This window comes from Balaenoptera borealis (assembly GCF_965194805.1).
Source record: "Balaenoptera borealis genome assembly, chromosome: X".
NCBI lineage: Eukaryota > Metazoa > Chordata > Mammalia > Artiodactyla > Balaenopteridae > Balaenoptera > Balaenoptera borealis.
Window position 1 is genome coordinate 83,171,267 of NC_138881.1, and position 15,204 is coordinate 83,186,470.

Below are 15,204 nucleotides of genomic sequence, written 5' to 3' on the forward strand. Positions count from 1 at the left end.
TAGTTGAGATTCTGGTTTCCGTTCAGAAAATAAAAGGAAATGGCCTAATTTAAGTTGAAATAGGTCCTTGACTACAGTCTCATATTTCTGCAAAAATGCATTCATTGCAAATGTGACCGCCATTTCCAGTGCCTAAAATGCCCTTAGAGGATATACATAGTGCATTAATTTGAAGTTTTCACCCATATGGCACAGTTGAAGAAAAAACATATTGTATTAGGTCAAACCACATGTAATTACTGACATTTAACCATTTTTGAACTATAAATAGCAATTTGGTATGGTTCATCCTGATCTGTACATTTTTTTAATTCTTTATGTTGAGTTTGAGTAAAATAAATAAATTATAGACCATGTGTATGTATGTTTCATCTTGCAGCTAAATAAAGGTGATATATAATTTTACAAACCTTCAGAGTGTCTAGCTCAATTAAAAATAGTTTGCCCAGGTGTTGAGATTTGTCTTCATAAAAGTGCTCTGAGAAGGTTGGTTGATAATGTATTTTATTAACCAACCTTCTTTTGCTAATACGTCTACTCAGAGGTAACTCTGTTATATATAAATATATTTGATGCAACAGAGAGGCAGCTAAATAATGTGTTTAAAAATAAATGAATTAATTCTTATGGTGGTCACTGGAATTTCTTGTTCAAAATTGTGTCCAAAATAATAGCATTAAACTTCTCCCACAATTTAACAAAATGATTTTGCTCCCTATTTTTTTCTTTGTGAGACAGTTTGTAGATTAGAATGAACTATAAAGTGCACAGATGATTAGTATTAAATATCTGTCTCTTTAGTCTGAAGGTTCTTAGTTTTTTTTTTTTAACATCTTTATTGAAGTATAATTGCTTTACAATGGTGTGTTAGTTTCTGCTTTATAACAAAGTGAATCAGTTATACATATACATATGTTCCCATATCTCTTCCCTCTTGCATCTCCCTCCCTCCCACCCTCCCTATCCCACCCCTCTAGGTGGTCACAAAGCACCGAGCTGATCTCCCTGTGCTATGCGGCTGCTTCCCACTAGCTATCTATTTTACATTTGGTAGTGTATATATGTCTATGACACTCTCTCACCCTGTCACATCTCACCCCTCCCCCTCCCCATATCCTCAAGTCCATTCTTTAGTAGGTCTGTGTCTTTATTCCCATCTTGCCACTAGGTTCTTCATGACCTTTTTTTTTTTTTTTCCTTAGATTCCATATATATGTGTTAGCGTACTGTATTTGTTTTTCTCTTTCTGACTTACTTCACTCTGTATGACAGACTCTAACTCCATCCACCTCATTACAAATACCTCCATAGTGCTTAGTTTTTTGAACTGGGATGAAAGTTGAACTGGGTTTTGTATTCGGATGAAGTTATTACAGTATCGAACTGTTAATTACATGTCTGTAGCAAACCTCATAGTATTAATTACACTGTAGCATATATCATTTTTGGGAAGTGTCTCAGTCACATCCAGGCTTGTTCCTTCATTTTGTTGTTTATTTTGGTATTTGAAGAAAAAAGGGAAAGTCTAGTTTATCAAATAGGAAAAACAAGTGTTCGTGAATGACAAAATATTTCCAACCAAAGTAGGTTAACCCATGTACAGAAATTAAAATATATTTTAATGGTAAGAATGCATGTTAAAAATGAATCATCTCTTGGATTTCTCTTAAATTCACTGTAACGTGATATTGTGGAAAAAATTTAAAGGAAGGTCTGAAGGTCGTAATATTAGACTTCATTCATTCACAAGCTTCAGTTAAAGCACAGTGCTAGTATAATGTGACCCCTGAATTCTGAGAGAGAATTGTCTAGAGATTATGCTTTGTTTTGTGGTTTTAGTTTTGTTAAAAGTGGAAAAAGTATCTTGGTTTTGCTCTTGTCCTTGAGTTTTTCTTATTTCTCAGTCCAAAAGTGATTTTTTCTTCTCATGTAATGTTTACTATTTTAAGTGAAGAAATTTTCTTATTATACATATGGTTCAGTTTTTTACTCTGATTTTCAGATAGTTTATTTTAGTGTGCTCTTACTGGTTATAGATGATTTCCAACTCTCCTTCCCTAAATTTTAGCCCACGAATAGTTTTTTTCTTATTTTCTCAAATAGGAGTGATTCCAGTTGACTTATATGAGTTTATGTGTTTTTTTGTTTGTTTTTGCTTTTTTGTAAATGTTTACCCCACTGCCTTTGGGGCAGAAAATGGTAGATTGTACCATATCATTATAGTCACCATGGCTTGATTATTTTAAGTTCAAACACTGTTAATTCCTCATTTATTTTCTGAGATGTTTTCATTTATTTGTACATTTCTACAAATATTTTATATAGGTCAAGTTACAAATGTCATTTTTTTTTTTTAATTTTTATAGCTACTTTTATTTTTATTTATTTATTTTATTTTTGGCTGTGCTGGGTCTTCGGTTCGTGCGAGGGCTTTCTCCAGTTGTGGCAAGCGGGGGCCACTCTTCATCGCGGTGCGGGGACCGCTCTTCATCGCGGTGCGCGGGCCTTTCACTATCGCGGCCCCTCCCGTTGCGGGGCACAGGCTCCAGACGCGCAGGCTCAGTAGTTGTGGCTCACGGGCCCAGCTGCTCCGTGGCATGTGGGATCTTCCCAGACCAGGGCTCGAAGCCGTGTCCCCTGCATTGGCAGGCAGATTCTCAACCACTGCGCCACCAGGGAAGCCCACAAATGTCATTTTTGATAACTTTTGTACTGCCTTTCTCCATTTTTTACTGTGTATTTTTTTTTTTAAATGTATTTTTTTTTTTAAACGCATTGTTTACTTTATTTATTTATTTATTTATTTTTGGCTGTGTTGGGTCTTCGTTTCTGTGCGAGGGCTTTCTCTAGTTGTGGCAAGCGGGGGCCACTCTTCATCGCGGTGCGCGGGCCTCTCACTGTCGCGGCCTCTCTTGTTGCGGAGCACAGGCTCCAGACGCGCAGGCTCAGTAATTGTGGCTCACGGGCTAGTTGCTCCGTGGCATGTGGGATCTTCCCAGACCAGAGCTCGAACCCGTGTGTCCTGCATTGGCAGGCAGATTCTCAACCACTGCGCCACCAGGGAAGCCCTACTGTGTATTTTCTGATTACTAAAACATGTAGGGTAATTGACATTTAATAAACTTTCCCTAATATGTAGTAAAACCAATATTTCTACTGAAATAAATTAGTAGTGTCCTACCAACAAGGGCCTACTGTATAGCACAGAAAACTATACTCAGTATTTTGTAATAACCTATAAGGTAAAAGAATCTGAAAAATTATATATATATATATATATATATATATATAATCACTGTGCTGTATACCTGAAACTTACATGATATTGTAAATCAATTATACTTCAATAAAAATTTTTTTTTTAAAAATTAGTAGTGTCCTAGTATTTATGAGCAACAACTTTAAGCCAGCACTCAACTCCTTGTAGTTTAGGAATTTGATCTGTAGGGTCAAAGATGCGTGGATGGGAGAATTTCAACGTTAGGAATTCAGGAAGCAATGGTTATATATTTCTGAAATTTAGGGGGTTTTTGTTGTTTTTTTGGTCATTGTTCAAAAAACAGATGGTGGGTCTAGCTTTAAATTATTAATTATAACTGTTATCCTTTTTAGTTTAAAATCAAATGAAAAACACAAGACTAGATTAGTCTTGACTATCAAGTGGAATTGCATGTACTCATGAAAAGCCACCATTTCCGGACCAAATTAGACTCTTATTAACTATAAAAACATGATGGTGCTTAATTTATTTGGGTTGTAGTGTTACCTCAGTGGTTAGTTGTCAGTTTCTGAAAATAGCAGTTTTCAACATTTCAAGGTTTTCAATTAGACTGTAGTGACAAACGCCAGTCTTGCTAATCGCTAGAGTTTAGTCAGTAAAATTATGATATGGTCTTTCTTTAACTATCGTCAGGTCACTTAGTATCTGCTTAATCTTTTTACGCTTTAATAAAGTTAGGGAAAGATTGAGATCATTAGATATGCAACTGTAATTTAGCACTGTCAAGATTAAGGAGGGGATTATGGTCATTAGGAGTAAAATGGTCTCATTTATGGACTGAGAACAATGAGTCCCATCAATAAACTACTTTCTCCCTCTAATGATCCTACTTCTAATTGTGTGCAAATCTAACAACAAACTCATTATCTTCTTTCATTCTTGAGGGGACGATGGCTTAACAGAAATTCTTTGAGTATGTGTTGCTTTTATACTTCCTTGACTTTTGGTACCTGTTTATGAAAGCAATAAATTATTTCTAGGTGAACTGTTATGTCTTTTAAGGGAAATGTGCTGTGTTCTTTCTCAGGTTTTCAGCATAGATTTGACAGAGGAATAGATTTTCTACGATTAGATAAGCTCCAAGATCAGTGGCATCTTAATCTTTACACAAGTCATTCATTTTAGAAAGATATCTGTCTTATACAATTTCCAATTCAAAATACTTGAATGTTCTAAGAATTGAAAATGATCTCAGCGAGGGGTTCATAAAGGAGGCGTCTCTTGTTGGGCTCTCTGTCATTCTCTCACCTTTATGGTAGAAATTCTCTTAACCCACCTCCTCGTAACCAAGTTGCCTGAGAAATCAATGCTCACACTTCGCTGGATGTAAGGTGTTGACTGATGCCCTTGCAGCTAGTAGGCTGTTCTCAAGGACATCCTGGCACTTCTACTCTTAACGTTTGAGATCATGGCGTGCCATGAGTCTATTGTGCTTATTCTCCAAACCTCCCGTATATGTCAGTTGTACTTGTTAGTTCAATTATGTCTTTCTTTTTTTTTTATTTTTTAAATTAATTTTTATTGGAGTATAGTTGATTTACAATATTGTGTTAATTTCTGCTGTACAACAAAGTGAATCAGTTATACATACACATATATCCACTCTTTTTTAGATTCTATTCCCATATAGGTCATTACAGAGTATTGAGTAGAGTTCCCTGCACTATACAGAAGGTTCTTTTTTTTTTCTTATTTATTTATTTTTTATACAGCAGGTTCTTGTTAGTTATCTGTTTTATACATATTAGTGTATATATGTCAATCCTAATCTCCCAATTCATCCCGCCACCTCAGTTATGTCTTTCAATTAAATATTATGTGAACCAAGAAATAGTGCTTAAAAAATGTCATTTTTATGAAAACTGTGTCGAATGCTTTGCAAAATGCTTTATGCTTGATAAAGTCATTTTAAGTTTGCTGTCTAATCAGGGTGGGTAAGAAAACTTAAAAGATAGGAACCAATTCCAAAAGCCTTCTGTACTCAGATTGCTCCATGAATGTATTTAAGTTCTAGCAACTTAAATCTAGAAACCAATCTAGAAACTGGCTGAGAGGGTATATTTTGTGTGTGGTTTATATGCAAGCAAGCCTCGGCACGGAGCCAATCAGAGGATCCTAACTCAAATAGAATACCTTAGCTCTACATCAAAAAGATTGGCAAATGAATATTATTTATACTTTTTCTGTTAAAATATTTAAGATGTATACCATGTTTTATGAACACCTACTTTAACTGAACTCTTTGATTAACTGACCCTGCCTGATTTTCTAATTGTCTTTCTAGTCATGTCTAGTGTATTAAAAACTGTATTGCTGCTTACTCATATTCACTAGAAGTGTTAACTTCATATTCTAAGTCCATCATTTTCTCTTTCTGCAGTGTAAAAATGGGCCACGTGTGTTTATACCTTGAAGATTTTATTTCTTCCCCCAAGACAAACTCAATTTCTATAGGCTTTTGTCATTTTACCCAGTTAAGGTATTAAAAATCATACAAACAAGCTGAAGGCATCTGTCTTTTTTCTCTCTCTTGTGAATATTATTACCAGTGTGAATATGTTACCAATAGCATACAGACCATCTGAGGAGGAGAGTCTCATGGTGGCCTGAGAATAATTTTGTCGGCAATCTTAATGCTAACATCAGAGATAAATAGGGAGGGCTTCTTGTGGGGCCTGACCATGGTACATCCTGTGAGAAAAATGTGCTGCCTCTGCTCTAGAGGAACTTACAATCTTTTTGAAGAGATAAGATTTACAGATAAGAAATACTTAGAGAGCCGTATAAGATACTCAGATGCCTAGATGGTAAAGGGCAGATTATAAATTTTCTAGGAGCTAAGAGAAAGATGATTAAAAAGTATAATTATGTTACCAATCCTAGAATGTTTACCCATCTCTAATGATTGAATCAAAGAATGGCTCAGGAAGACTTGGAAGTCTAGGTGTTATCAATGGAACATCCTTTCCTTTGTAAATTGGAGAATAATTGATAAAACGTAAGACTACAAAAAAAAATACTATATTAGGAATTACCTAATATAATTTAAAACACGACAAGACTTGTTTCTGAAGGGAGAAGAATGAATATTTGTTTAAAAGCATGTAATGCAGATGTTCAGGTGGTCAATGAAGTCAAAAGAATTCTGCTTCTTAGGATGGAATTAGAACTTGTTGCATCATCTAAACCTTGGCATGGAGATACTGGCCTACAAATGGCAGTTTCATCTGGTTCAACCATTACATTTATGTTCAAAATTCCCATGGGGACATTAATCAGTAGAAATGCATATATCTATATATATATGCATATATATTTCTAATAGTCACATTTGATATGTATAAGAATGCTATATAGCAATATAGAAAATATATTAATATTAAAATATATATCACATTTATTCATTCACTTAATTTGATCAGCATTAACAAAATACCTGAGCTATTCATGACACTGAAGTGTTCTGGGCACAGTATAAGACTTACAGAATCATTGAAGCAGTGTGGGTCAACATGATATATAAATAACATAAGGGTATTTCCCCATTCTGCCCGTTTATTATTTAGGACTTGATGTAGCTTGTTCTTAGTTGATTAATGATTAGACTATTGGATAATAACATGTTTTTTTCATTTCAACCAATATTTATTCAGTCATACTATGTGTGATGCACTGCGTTAGGCCCAGTGAGAAGAGCAAAAAGTACCTCTGACCTTCAAGAACGTGACCGGAATATAATTTCCCTGATAAAATGATTGCAAAGAATTTAATCAGGTTGATTAAGAGAAATTTTTAAAAGACATTCCAAACAGTTCTTAGTTTATTCCAACTCTTGCAAAGTCAAACTTACATGCAATAGTGAATACTGAAGGAAACCAGGAGTCTTCTTTAGATCCCATAAGAAGAGGCAGTAATCAAAAAGTCAAACCCATTTGCTACGTTCATCTTAGTGAATATAAGGCATAGTTAAATAAAACTGACTGCAAAATTGAGATACAGTTTTTTAACATCCAAGTTATTCCTAGGCAAATGTTTAAAACCTTAAACTATTTATATTCTTAAATCTTGCCCTCCACCAAATTTATATTAGAAAATTCTGCAAGTACCTGAAGCAAATCTTAGGGGGGAAAATGATAGTTTTCCTGCCTAATATTTTAAACTTTTGACTGCAAATAATATGAGGTCATGAGTCCTAAAATGATTGGGGTCACATGCTGGATTCTGTGTTTATGGTGGAAAATTTGAAAATAGTATTTTTTACGAGGAAAGAATTCATGTAGAAAATGAAGTCTGTTGATGTATAGTAAGACAAAAAGAAGTGTCTTACAAGCGAAAAAGAGAGTTTTCCAACTTTGCTTGTTGTTCTAGTACTACTCATTAGTGTATGATCACTATTTTCTTTCTAAGATCATACCCTTTATTAGGCAGCAATATTCTGCTAATGGAGAAAAGAAAATGAGCGGTTTACAATTATGTAAATAAGGCATAGTTTTTCTATTTCTGAAAAGTAATAGAACTTTTCCCCCCTAAATGAATAAAGTCTCAAATAAAATTAGAATCCCTGTACCTCGCTACTCATTAAAGAGTGACGCTAGTAACAATTTGCAAAGAGCAAACTGTAGAAATGCAATAAAACAAGATTATCCTGGCAAAATTGAGATTTCTCTCTGTACGTCATGCTAAAAATGCAGCTGAGAGCTGGACTTTGCAAGATCAGTGAGGGATCTCTGCATGAAATGTGATTTGCATATTTAAAGAATTGATTTAAACCATAGCTTGTAACCCGTGCCACAGAGAGAAATTCTTTGAGTATGTGTTGCTTTTATACTTTATACTTTATAGAGAGAAAAGCAACATAACATGGATACACCATTGTCCGTCTATGTGTAGCAGAGTCCATGTGTTTGTCAGGTGGACACTAGTGCATTTTTAATTCTCAGAGACAATAAGGCTGGTGTATGAAGTTTACAGAAGCTATTTCATTTTATGTCCACCATGGATATTGTGACTATTGTTTATCTCTGAGATAGCACGGTAATCTTCTATTAATTTGTGTTACTTTAATGCCTTCTATCCTAAAAACCTCTTGATTTGTGTTCAGGATATTAGTCATATTCATTAGTTTCTAATTGCATTTGGTAACCTATGGTAGCTTTTGAGACTTCAAATGTAATTGAAGGTTTTCATTTTAACTCACAGAATCAAGGAGTGATGGTGACATCAGTGTTCTAAGAACACATTTTCCCCCAGAGGCATTTGTGAGTTGGATTGAAAGTGTGGAGACCAGTTGCAGTAGTCTAACCTTTGGGTGATGTGAGTCTCAGAAAAGTGGCAGTTGCCATGGCAAGGCAAAGATGGATGCTAAAAGGCATTTTGAAAAAATAACGATTGACGAGAATTGGCTAGGTGTGGCTAATAAAAAGGATAAAGAGTCAAATCTAACTCACTGGTTTTAAGAAATGACAGCTGAAAGAATGGTGGTACCATTGTGGCAAACAGAATAATTGGAAATAGATTTTGGTTTCTGGCGGAAAGTGGTTGCCCAGGTGTGGATGTGTTGCTTACCAGGACATGGACCACCCAATGGGATGTGTTTAGTTGGTAAGTGAGAAGAAAAGACTGTTCTTCAAATAAGAGGTAGGAGCTTGGATATAGAGATTTGGGAATCCTCAGCTTATATACAATAATGAAAGCCGTGATGTGAAAGCAATGCCTTATGATGAAGAGTTTTTAGAGAAAAGAGCAGAGGGTCTTGGGAATGCTTCCATTTACATGGTAGGAAGAAGCATAGAAGGCAGCAAATGAAACAGTTAGAAAGAAGAGTCATATTGCTCTATAGAATGAAAGAGAATTTTGTATTTGGAGTTGAATCAGCATGATAATATTGGCCTCAAATAATTTTTCCAGGTACCTAGAAATTTCATATCATACACTTTGGGCCTAAAAGTAACCATTTTATGAGTTGATGGAATTCTAATGAATACAAGTATCTGTGGCATAGAATAGAGATATTCCTGAAATGTTTCCTATGAAAAATATATCTCATGTACTGTACCTTGCTTTCTAAATATTACCTTTATACATAGAAAAGAGAGTTAGGGGGCTGTTTTGGCCCCATCCTTCTGCCAACTACAATTTCCCTATATCAACATCTCTAACACCATCCACTCAAGTTTTTTATGACACAAGCACAGTTTACAAAGAGTTTTCACAACTCATTTGTAGCTTTATAACCACTCTATGAGGCCAGCAAGGCAGGTGGTATCATTCGTGTTTTACAGGTGAGAAAACAAAGACTCAAAGAGGTTTATGTGTCTTGTGCAGTCATATGGAAAGTAAGTGGGACTCGGGTCTTCTAAGACCAGCTTTCTTTTTGTTGTTATCCTGCTGCCCCACATTTATTATACCTTCCCTGAAGACTCCTGTAAGTGAGACTAGAATTTCATCAAAGCAGATCCTAAAGGTACATTATGAATTTGCTCTCTGTTTTACTGAGTAAAAATCCATTTAGGCAATATTCCATACATTAGGTCAGAGGTCAAAAGTGACTGTTTACTGGGCTTTTGGGGACACATTTTGAGGCATATTAATTCCTTCAGGCTTCTTGAGTAAATTACTCTTGAAAGGGTTCTTATTGGTACCCTCCAGAGGCCCAGATGAGTTAATTGGCTTACAAAACATATGTGGATTACACTCAGGGAATAGTTCACTCATCTCTTAACATCTGGATGTACTGTTTTATTTTTTTTTACTATTATGTATTCATGTCTGAAAACTGTGGCCATTTAAAAAAAATATGGCAAGTAAACAGTATGTATATAATTAAGAATAATTCACTGTAGTTCTATACACATTATAAAAATGTTTAAAAAAAGAAAAAGCCTTCCAGTTTATAATACCATGTTAAAAATACCCCAGTGTATCTATGTAACTATGAATTCAGTGTAATTTAAATAACTAAAAAACATTTTTACAGCAACACTCCATTCTCATTTTGAGAGAATTACCAATTATTTTTATATTATCTGCTTTGAAAATATGGGAAACAAGATTGTTCAAGATGTTTGTGTGCATGTCATTCCATGAACCAAAACACAGTTTTTGGTCATCTGCATTCCCCTGGAGAGATAATAAAATATTGCTCTGCTAAAATCTGATTTTCACCTTATGCTAATCATACCCTCTTCCTCAGACTTCTTGTCCTACTCCCTTCTAACTATAACACTCCATCAAAACAAGAAACAAAACAAAAACATCTTCCAAGAAAGAAAATTACAGAACTACAAAAGCAGTACAAAAACCAAGAAAATGAATATGTCTCTTCAGTAGAAAATAAGAGATGAACGTTGAGGACTCTGCCATTGAAAATGAGTCCCATTCTACCCCTTGGCCTCAAAGTTCCTTGGCCTGGATTCCATCCCCATGAATTTTTCTCTCCACTTCAGCTCCCCCTAAAGCATGGAAACAATAGCCTTTGTCGTAGAATATGGCTGCCTCCAGGATTCCACACTTTGAAATGTGCCTTTCATTCTCACAGCGATCCTCACACAGCCCTCGCCCCTCGAGCCTGTCTGTTGGCCTCATTATGACTTCACCTTTACCCTTCCTTACCGTCTCCCTTTTCTTCCAATCTATCAGTTCCCCTCTAGCTGCACTCAACACATCACCTGACCTGTACATTTCTAGCACACACTGCCAGCACTGTGGAATCTCACACTTTTCCTCAAGCCCCTCTCCTTTTGTCTTCTGTCATTCATACCCGGCTATTGCTATTGCTCTGTTCCAATTCCAAGTCCTGCGTAGATAACAAAAGTCATACAGTCCACCTGATGGGATCTTCTATCTCATGATTTCTAACCTTGGGCTCCTAATGGAGTAGCGACCGATTTCCGTTTAACTCAGATCCTCTCTTGTTCTCCCACAGCAGCAATTCCAAACTGTGTTTGTTCTCCTCAAGCCCCCAAGTCCATCCTCTGTATGCCTAGAAGATCACCTTTTCTCCTTCTTGACTGAGGAGATGGAAACTACCCCTTTCATTTACAGTCACATGTCTCAAGGAATACATCATCCTCCATCTCTTTCCAAAGTTTCTTACTTCCTGCTCACTTTTTTTTATTGAAGTATAATTAATTTACAATGTTGTGTTAGTTTCAAGTGTACAGCAAAGTGATTCATTTATACATATGTATGTATGTATATATATATATATATATATATTATTTTTCAGATTGTTTCCCATTATAGGTTATTACAAGATATTTAGTATAGTTCCCTGTGCTATACAGTAGGTCCTTGTTGTTTATCTGTTTTATCTATAGTAGTGTGTATCTGTTAATCCCAAACTCCCAACTTATCCCTTCCCCTGTTTCCCCTTTGGTAACCATAAGTTTGTTTGCTATGTCTTTGCCTACTCACTCTTTAACGCTTATAATCTGACTGGTACCTCTCATCAATGTATCCATCCTTGTATGTACTTGTTTTAACCTCCTTACAAAATTACAAGCTCTGAGCATAGCAGGACTGTGCTTTACTCCTCTCTCAGGTCCTTGTCCTTTGCTATTGCAATGTTGTGCCATTAGCAGACACTAAATAACCATGTGTTAAATTAGGGACATAAAAGAACTTCACGTACCAGGTTCCGCTTGTACTTCTCATACTTGGGAATGCTGCTTAACTAAAACTTGCCTTTCCTTATTCCTAAGAGCCAGTAGAGCATATTGGTTAAAAGCACAGACTAGACTACATAACTTCACATACTAGTTCTGCCACTTACTACGTATATAACCTTGAGGAAATTATGTAGTCTCTCTTTGCCTCAGATTTCTCGTATGTAAATAGGGATAATAACAGGATATATCTCACAGAGTGGTTATGAGAATAAAATTAGTGCGTGTGTCTGTGTGTGTGTGTGCGCGCATGTGTGTGTAACACTGGGATGTGTAACTTGGCAACTTCCTAAAATGTATTGGATTATCATTTTAAAGCCCAAGTTAACTACAAATAGATCAGTTATATAGTATACTTCTTGGTCAATTATTTATTAGATCTTTAGGAAAGTCTGAAAGGAAGTATAAGGTAGAGATATAATACTGGAGAATTTGATTTGCATCCCCTCTGTGTTACTTTGACAAGTGATTATTTGGCCATTGAGATTACATTTCATATTACTTTATAATGGCTGATTTTTCCTCTTATATTGGCTGGCTTACAGGACCTGGCTTTGAGTTTCTGCATGCACCTATTGCTGTTATATTTTACTTAATTTGAAGATTTTTCAAATTTTGCCAGAGGTGCCTTGATCCTATCTGCCTGTGGTATTATGCTAGCTGTATAAAAAATGCTTTTTTTTAAGCTGTTAAATAATTATTCTGTTGATGCATTTGGCAGAATAAGCTTATATAATCAGCTGCACCTTGTGGGATTCACAGTATGCATTTATCCTCAGAAGGATGGAAATAGTTGTTGTAAACAGACTCAAGTGCATTGTGATTGGAAGAGGAACCAGAAATCCAGAGACCTGGCTGTATATACATGGGCAATCACTTTTGATTTCTCTCTTTCTCCATATCCTCATGAACGATCTGGGCTAGGAAATTGCTGTTGCCCCTCCCAAGAGTGTATTTTTATTCATCTAGAGCTCATGGTGTTTGCTAGAGGTGAGGGGTGAGGGGTGAGCAAAATGGGTGAAGGTGGTTAAAAGGTACAGACTTCCAGTTATAAGATAATCAAGTTCTAGGGAGGTATGTAATGGATAGCAAGTGACTGTAGTTATGATGCTGTGTTATATATTTGAGAGTTGCTAAGAGACTAGATCTTAAAATTTCTCATCACACACACAAAAATTTTGTAACTATGTGAGGTGATGGATGTTGACTAAACTTATCGTGGTCATCATTTCACAGTATATACATATATCCAGTCGGTGCATTGTACACCTAAAACTAATACAAAGATATATGTCAATTATATCTCAATTTAAAAAAATAGAACACAGGTCAGCAGACTTTTCCCATCAGGAGTCAGACGTTAAATATTTCGGGCTTTGCTGACCACACAGCGTCCATGTCACAAGGACTCAGCTCTGCAGCCATAGGCAATGTGTCAATGGCCGTGTTCCTATAAAACTTTACTTATAGACACTTAAATTTGAATTTCATACAATTTTCATGTGTCACAAATTTTATTCTTTCATTTTTTTGCAGCCACTTATAAATGTAAAAAGCATTCTTAGCTTGCAGGCCATATAAAAACAGGCAGTGAGCCAGATCTGGCCTATGTGCAAGTAGTTTGCCAACTCTTGATCTGGAATAACAATTTATACATGTATTTATATATTTGAGGACATACAATACGCAAGGTATTACCTTGCGGTGCTTGTATTCATGATTATTTTCACTTTTCCTTTCCCTGATTTCATAAATGATCATGAGGCATTTGAAAAATCCGAAGGGCCTTTGACCAGATTGTGTGTGTATGTGCTTGTAGATATTTTTGCCAGAATACTTCAGTCTCTGAGCTCTTTATTCACCTTTCCTTTGCCGAATGTTTTCCCACCCGTGTAGATGAATGAAGGTTTTCGACAGCTTTTCTTTGCATGACTTTCAAAACTAGTTGCTATTTAAATTACCCAAAAGTGTCTGTAGCCCTTCCTTGTATATTTGATGAGTCCCTTTTTGCAGGGGTGGAGGGACTTTTCAGGAACATATTTGAATAGATTGAAAATTCTTCATGACAAAGTTCAGATATTTTGGAGGGGGGGGGGGGTCTTATGGAAGATGACAGATTTAAAACATCCTTTGTGCCTCTAAGGTAGTTCATTTCTTCAGGACCCGAGACATAGCCAATGATTTTTGGCGGGTAGGTGTTGCTTCATAGAATCTCCCTATACACTTAAAAAGGTTCTTTCCCTTCTTTGTTAACTATCAGATTCACCCTATGTCTCAATATTGTATCCCCTATAAAATGCAGAATGAACATGAGTGATATGGGGGTACCATTCAAAGTTAGGGAGTGTCTTTTCTTTTACAAAGAGGTTATTAAAACAAAATGCATTAAACAGTTAAGATCCTACTGTACATAAACTTTCATAAGATGATTTTTTTCAATTGATATGAAAGAAATCACATGTATTCCAAAGTTTTTGTGAATTTCACATTATTGGCTATATAATTATCATTCATATCATTGTACTAAAGTTTTTACTTAATTATTCCCTTATCTCTGGTCATCTAGATTGTCATTTTTGTGCCACTTTAAATAAGACCATATGATTTTCTTTGGCCAAAAGCCTGGCTTCTCTTTCAGGCTTTTTTTTTTTTTTTTTTTTTTTTTTTGAAGACAGTTAACAACAACTAGTATTACTGTGTCAAACGTTAGAATATTTATAAGCCACTTAACTCTAATTCTTTTCTTGGAAAGTTATGATTTTTTTTTTCGGTTTACATTGTACGAGAGTTTCTGTAACTATACCCTCAGCAGTACAAAGTAGTGTACACTTTAAAAATCATGTTTGCTAATTGGGTAAATGAGAAACATGGTGTCTCAGTTCAGACAAAATTTATTAAGCACTCACGGTATGGCAGGTACAGTGTTAAAAGCTGAGAATAGGAAAATATTTTTGATAGCCTCACTGTGCTTTCAAGGAACTAAAATTCTCTTGAGAGAAGTAGCCGTATAAACTATTAGAATGCAATGAAAAAACCTTAAAAGAATCAAAAGCACTATGGGAGCACTGAGAATGGGGTTACTACATCTAGAGATGTCATGAAAAACTCCATAGACGAGTTGACCTTGAGCAGAATGGGAATTCCAGAGAAAGAGAGTAGAGTGATGGTTACCAGGGTGGCGTGGGATAAATTGGGAGATATTAGTCAAAGGGTACAAACTTCTAGTTATTAGATTAAGAAGTTCTGGGGATCTATTAT

At 35.6% G+C, this 15,204-nt stretch overlaps 1 protein-coding gene across 7 annotated transcripts in view; it reads left to right on the forward strand.

Annotated features, from left to right (window-relative positions):
- The window catches only part of DIAPH2 (diaphanous related formin 2), an 860,940-nt gene that overhangs the window by 532,080 nt on the left and 313,656 nt on the right, over nt 1–15,204 (forward strand). Inside the window, exon 24 of one of the 7 annotated variants that reach the window (XM_082377064.1) lies at nt 5,661–14,608. The exons of the other annotated variants lie outside the window; for them this stretch is intronic. Within the exon in view, the coding sequence (XP_082233190.1) occupies nt 5,661–5,665 (5 nt within the window). The 3' untranslated portion in view covers nt 5,666–14,608. Of the gene's footprint in view, nt 1–5,660; nt 14,609–15,204 lie in introns of those variants that run through there. 7 annotated transcript variants of the gene reach the window in all.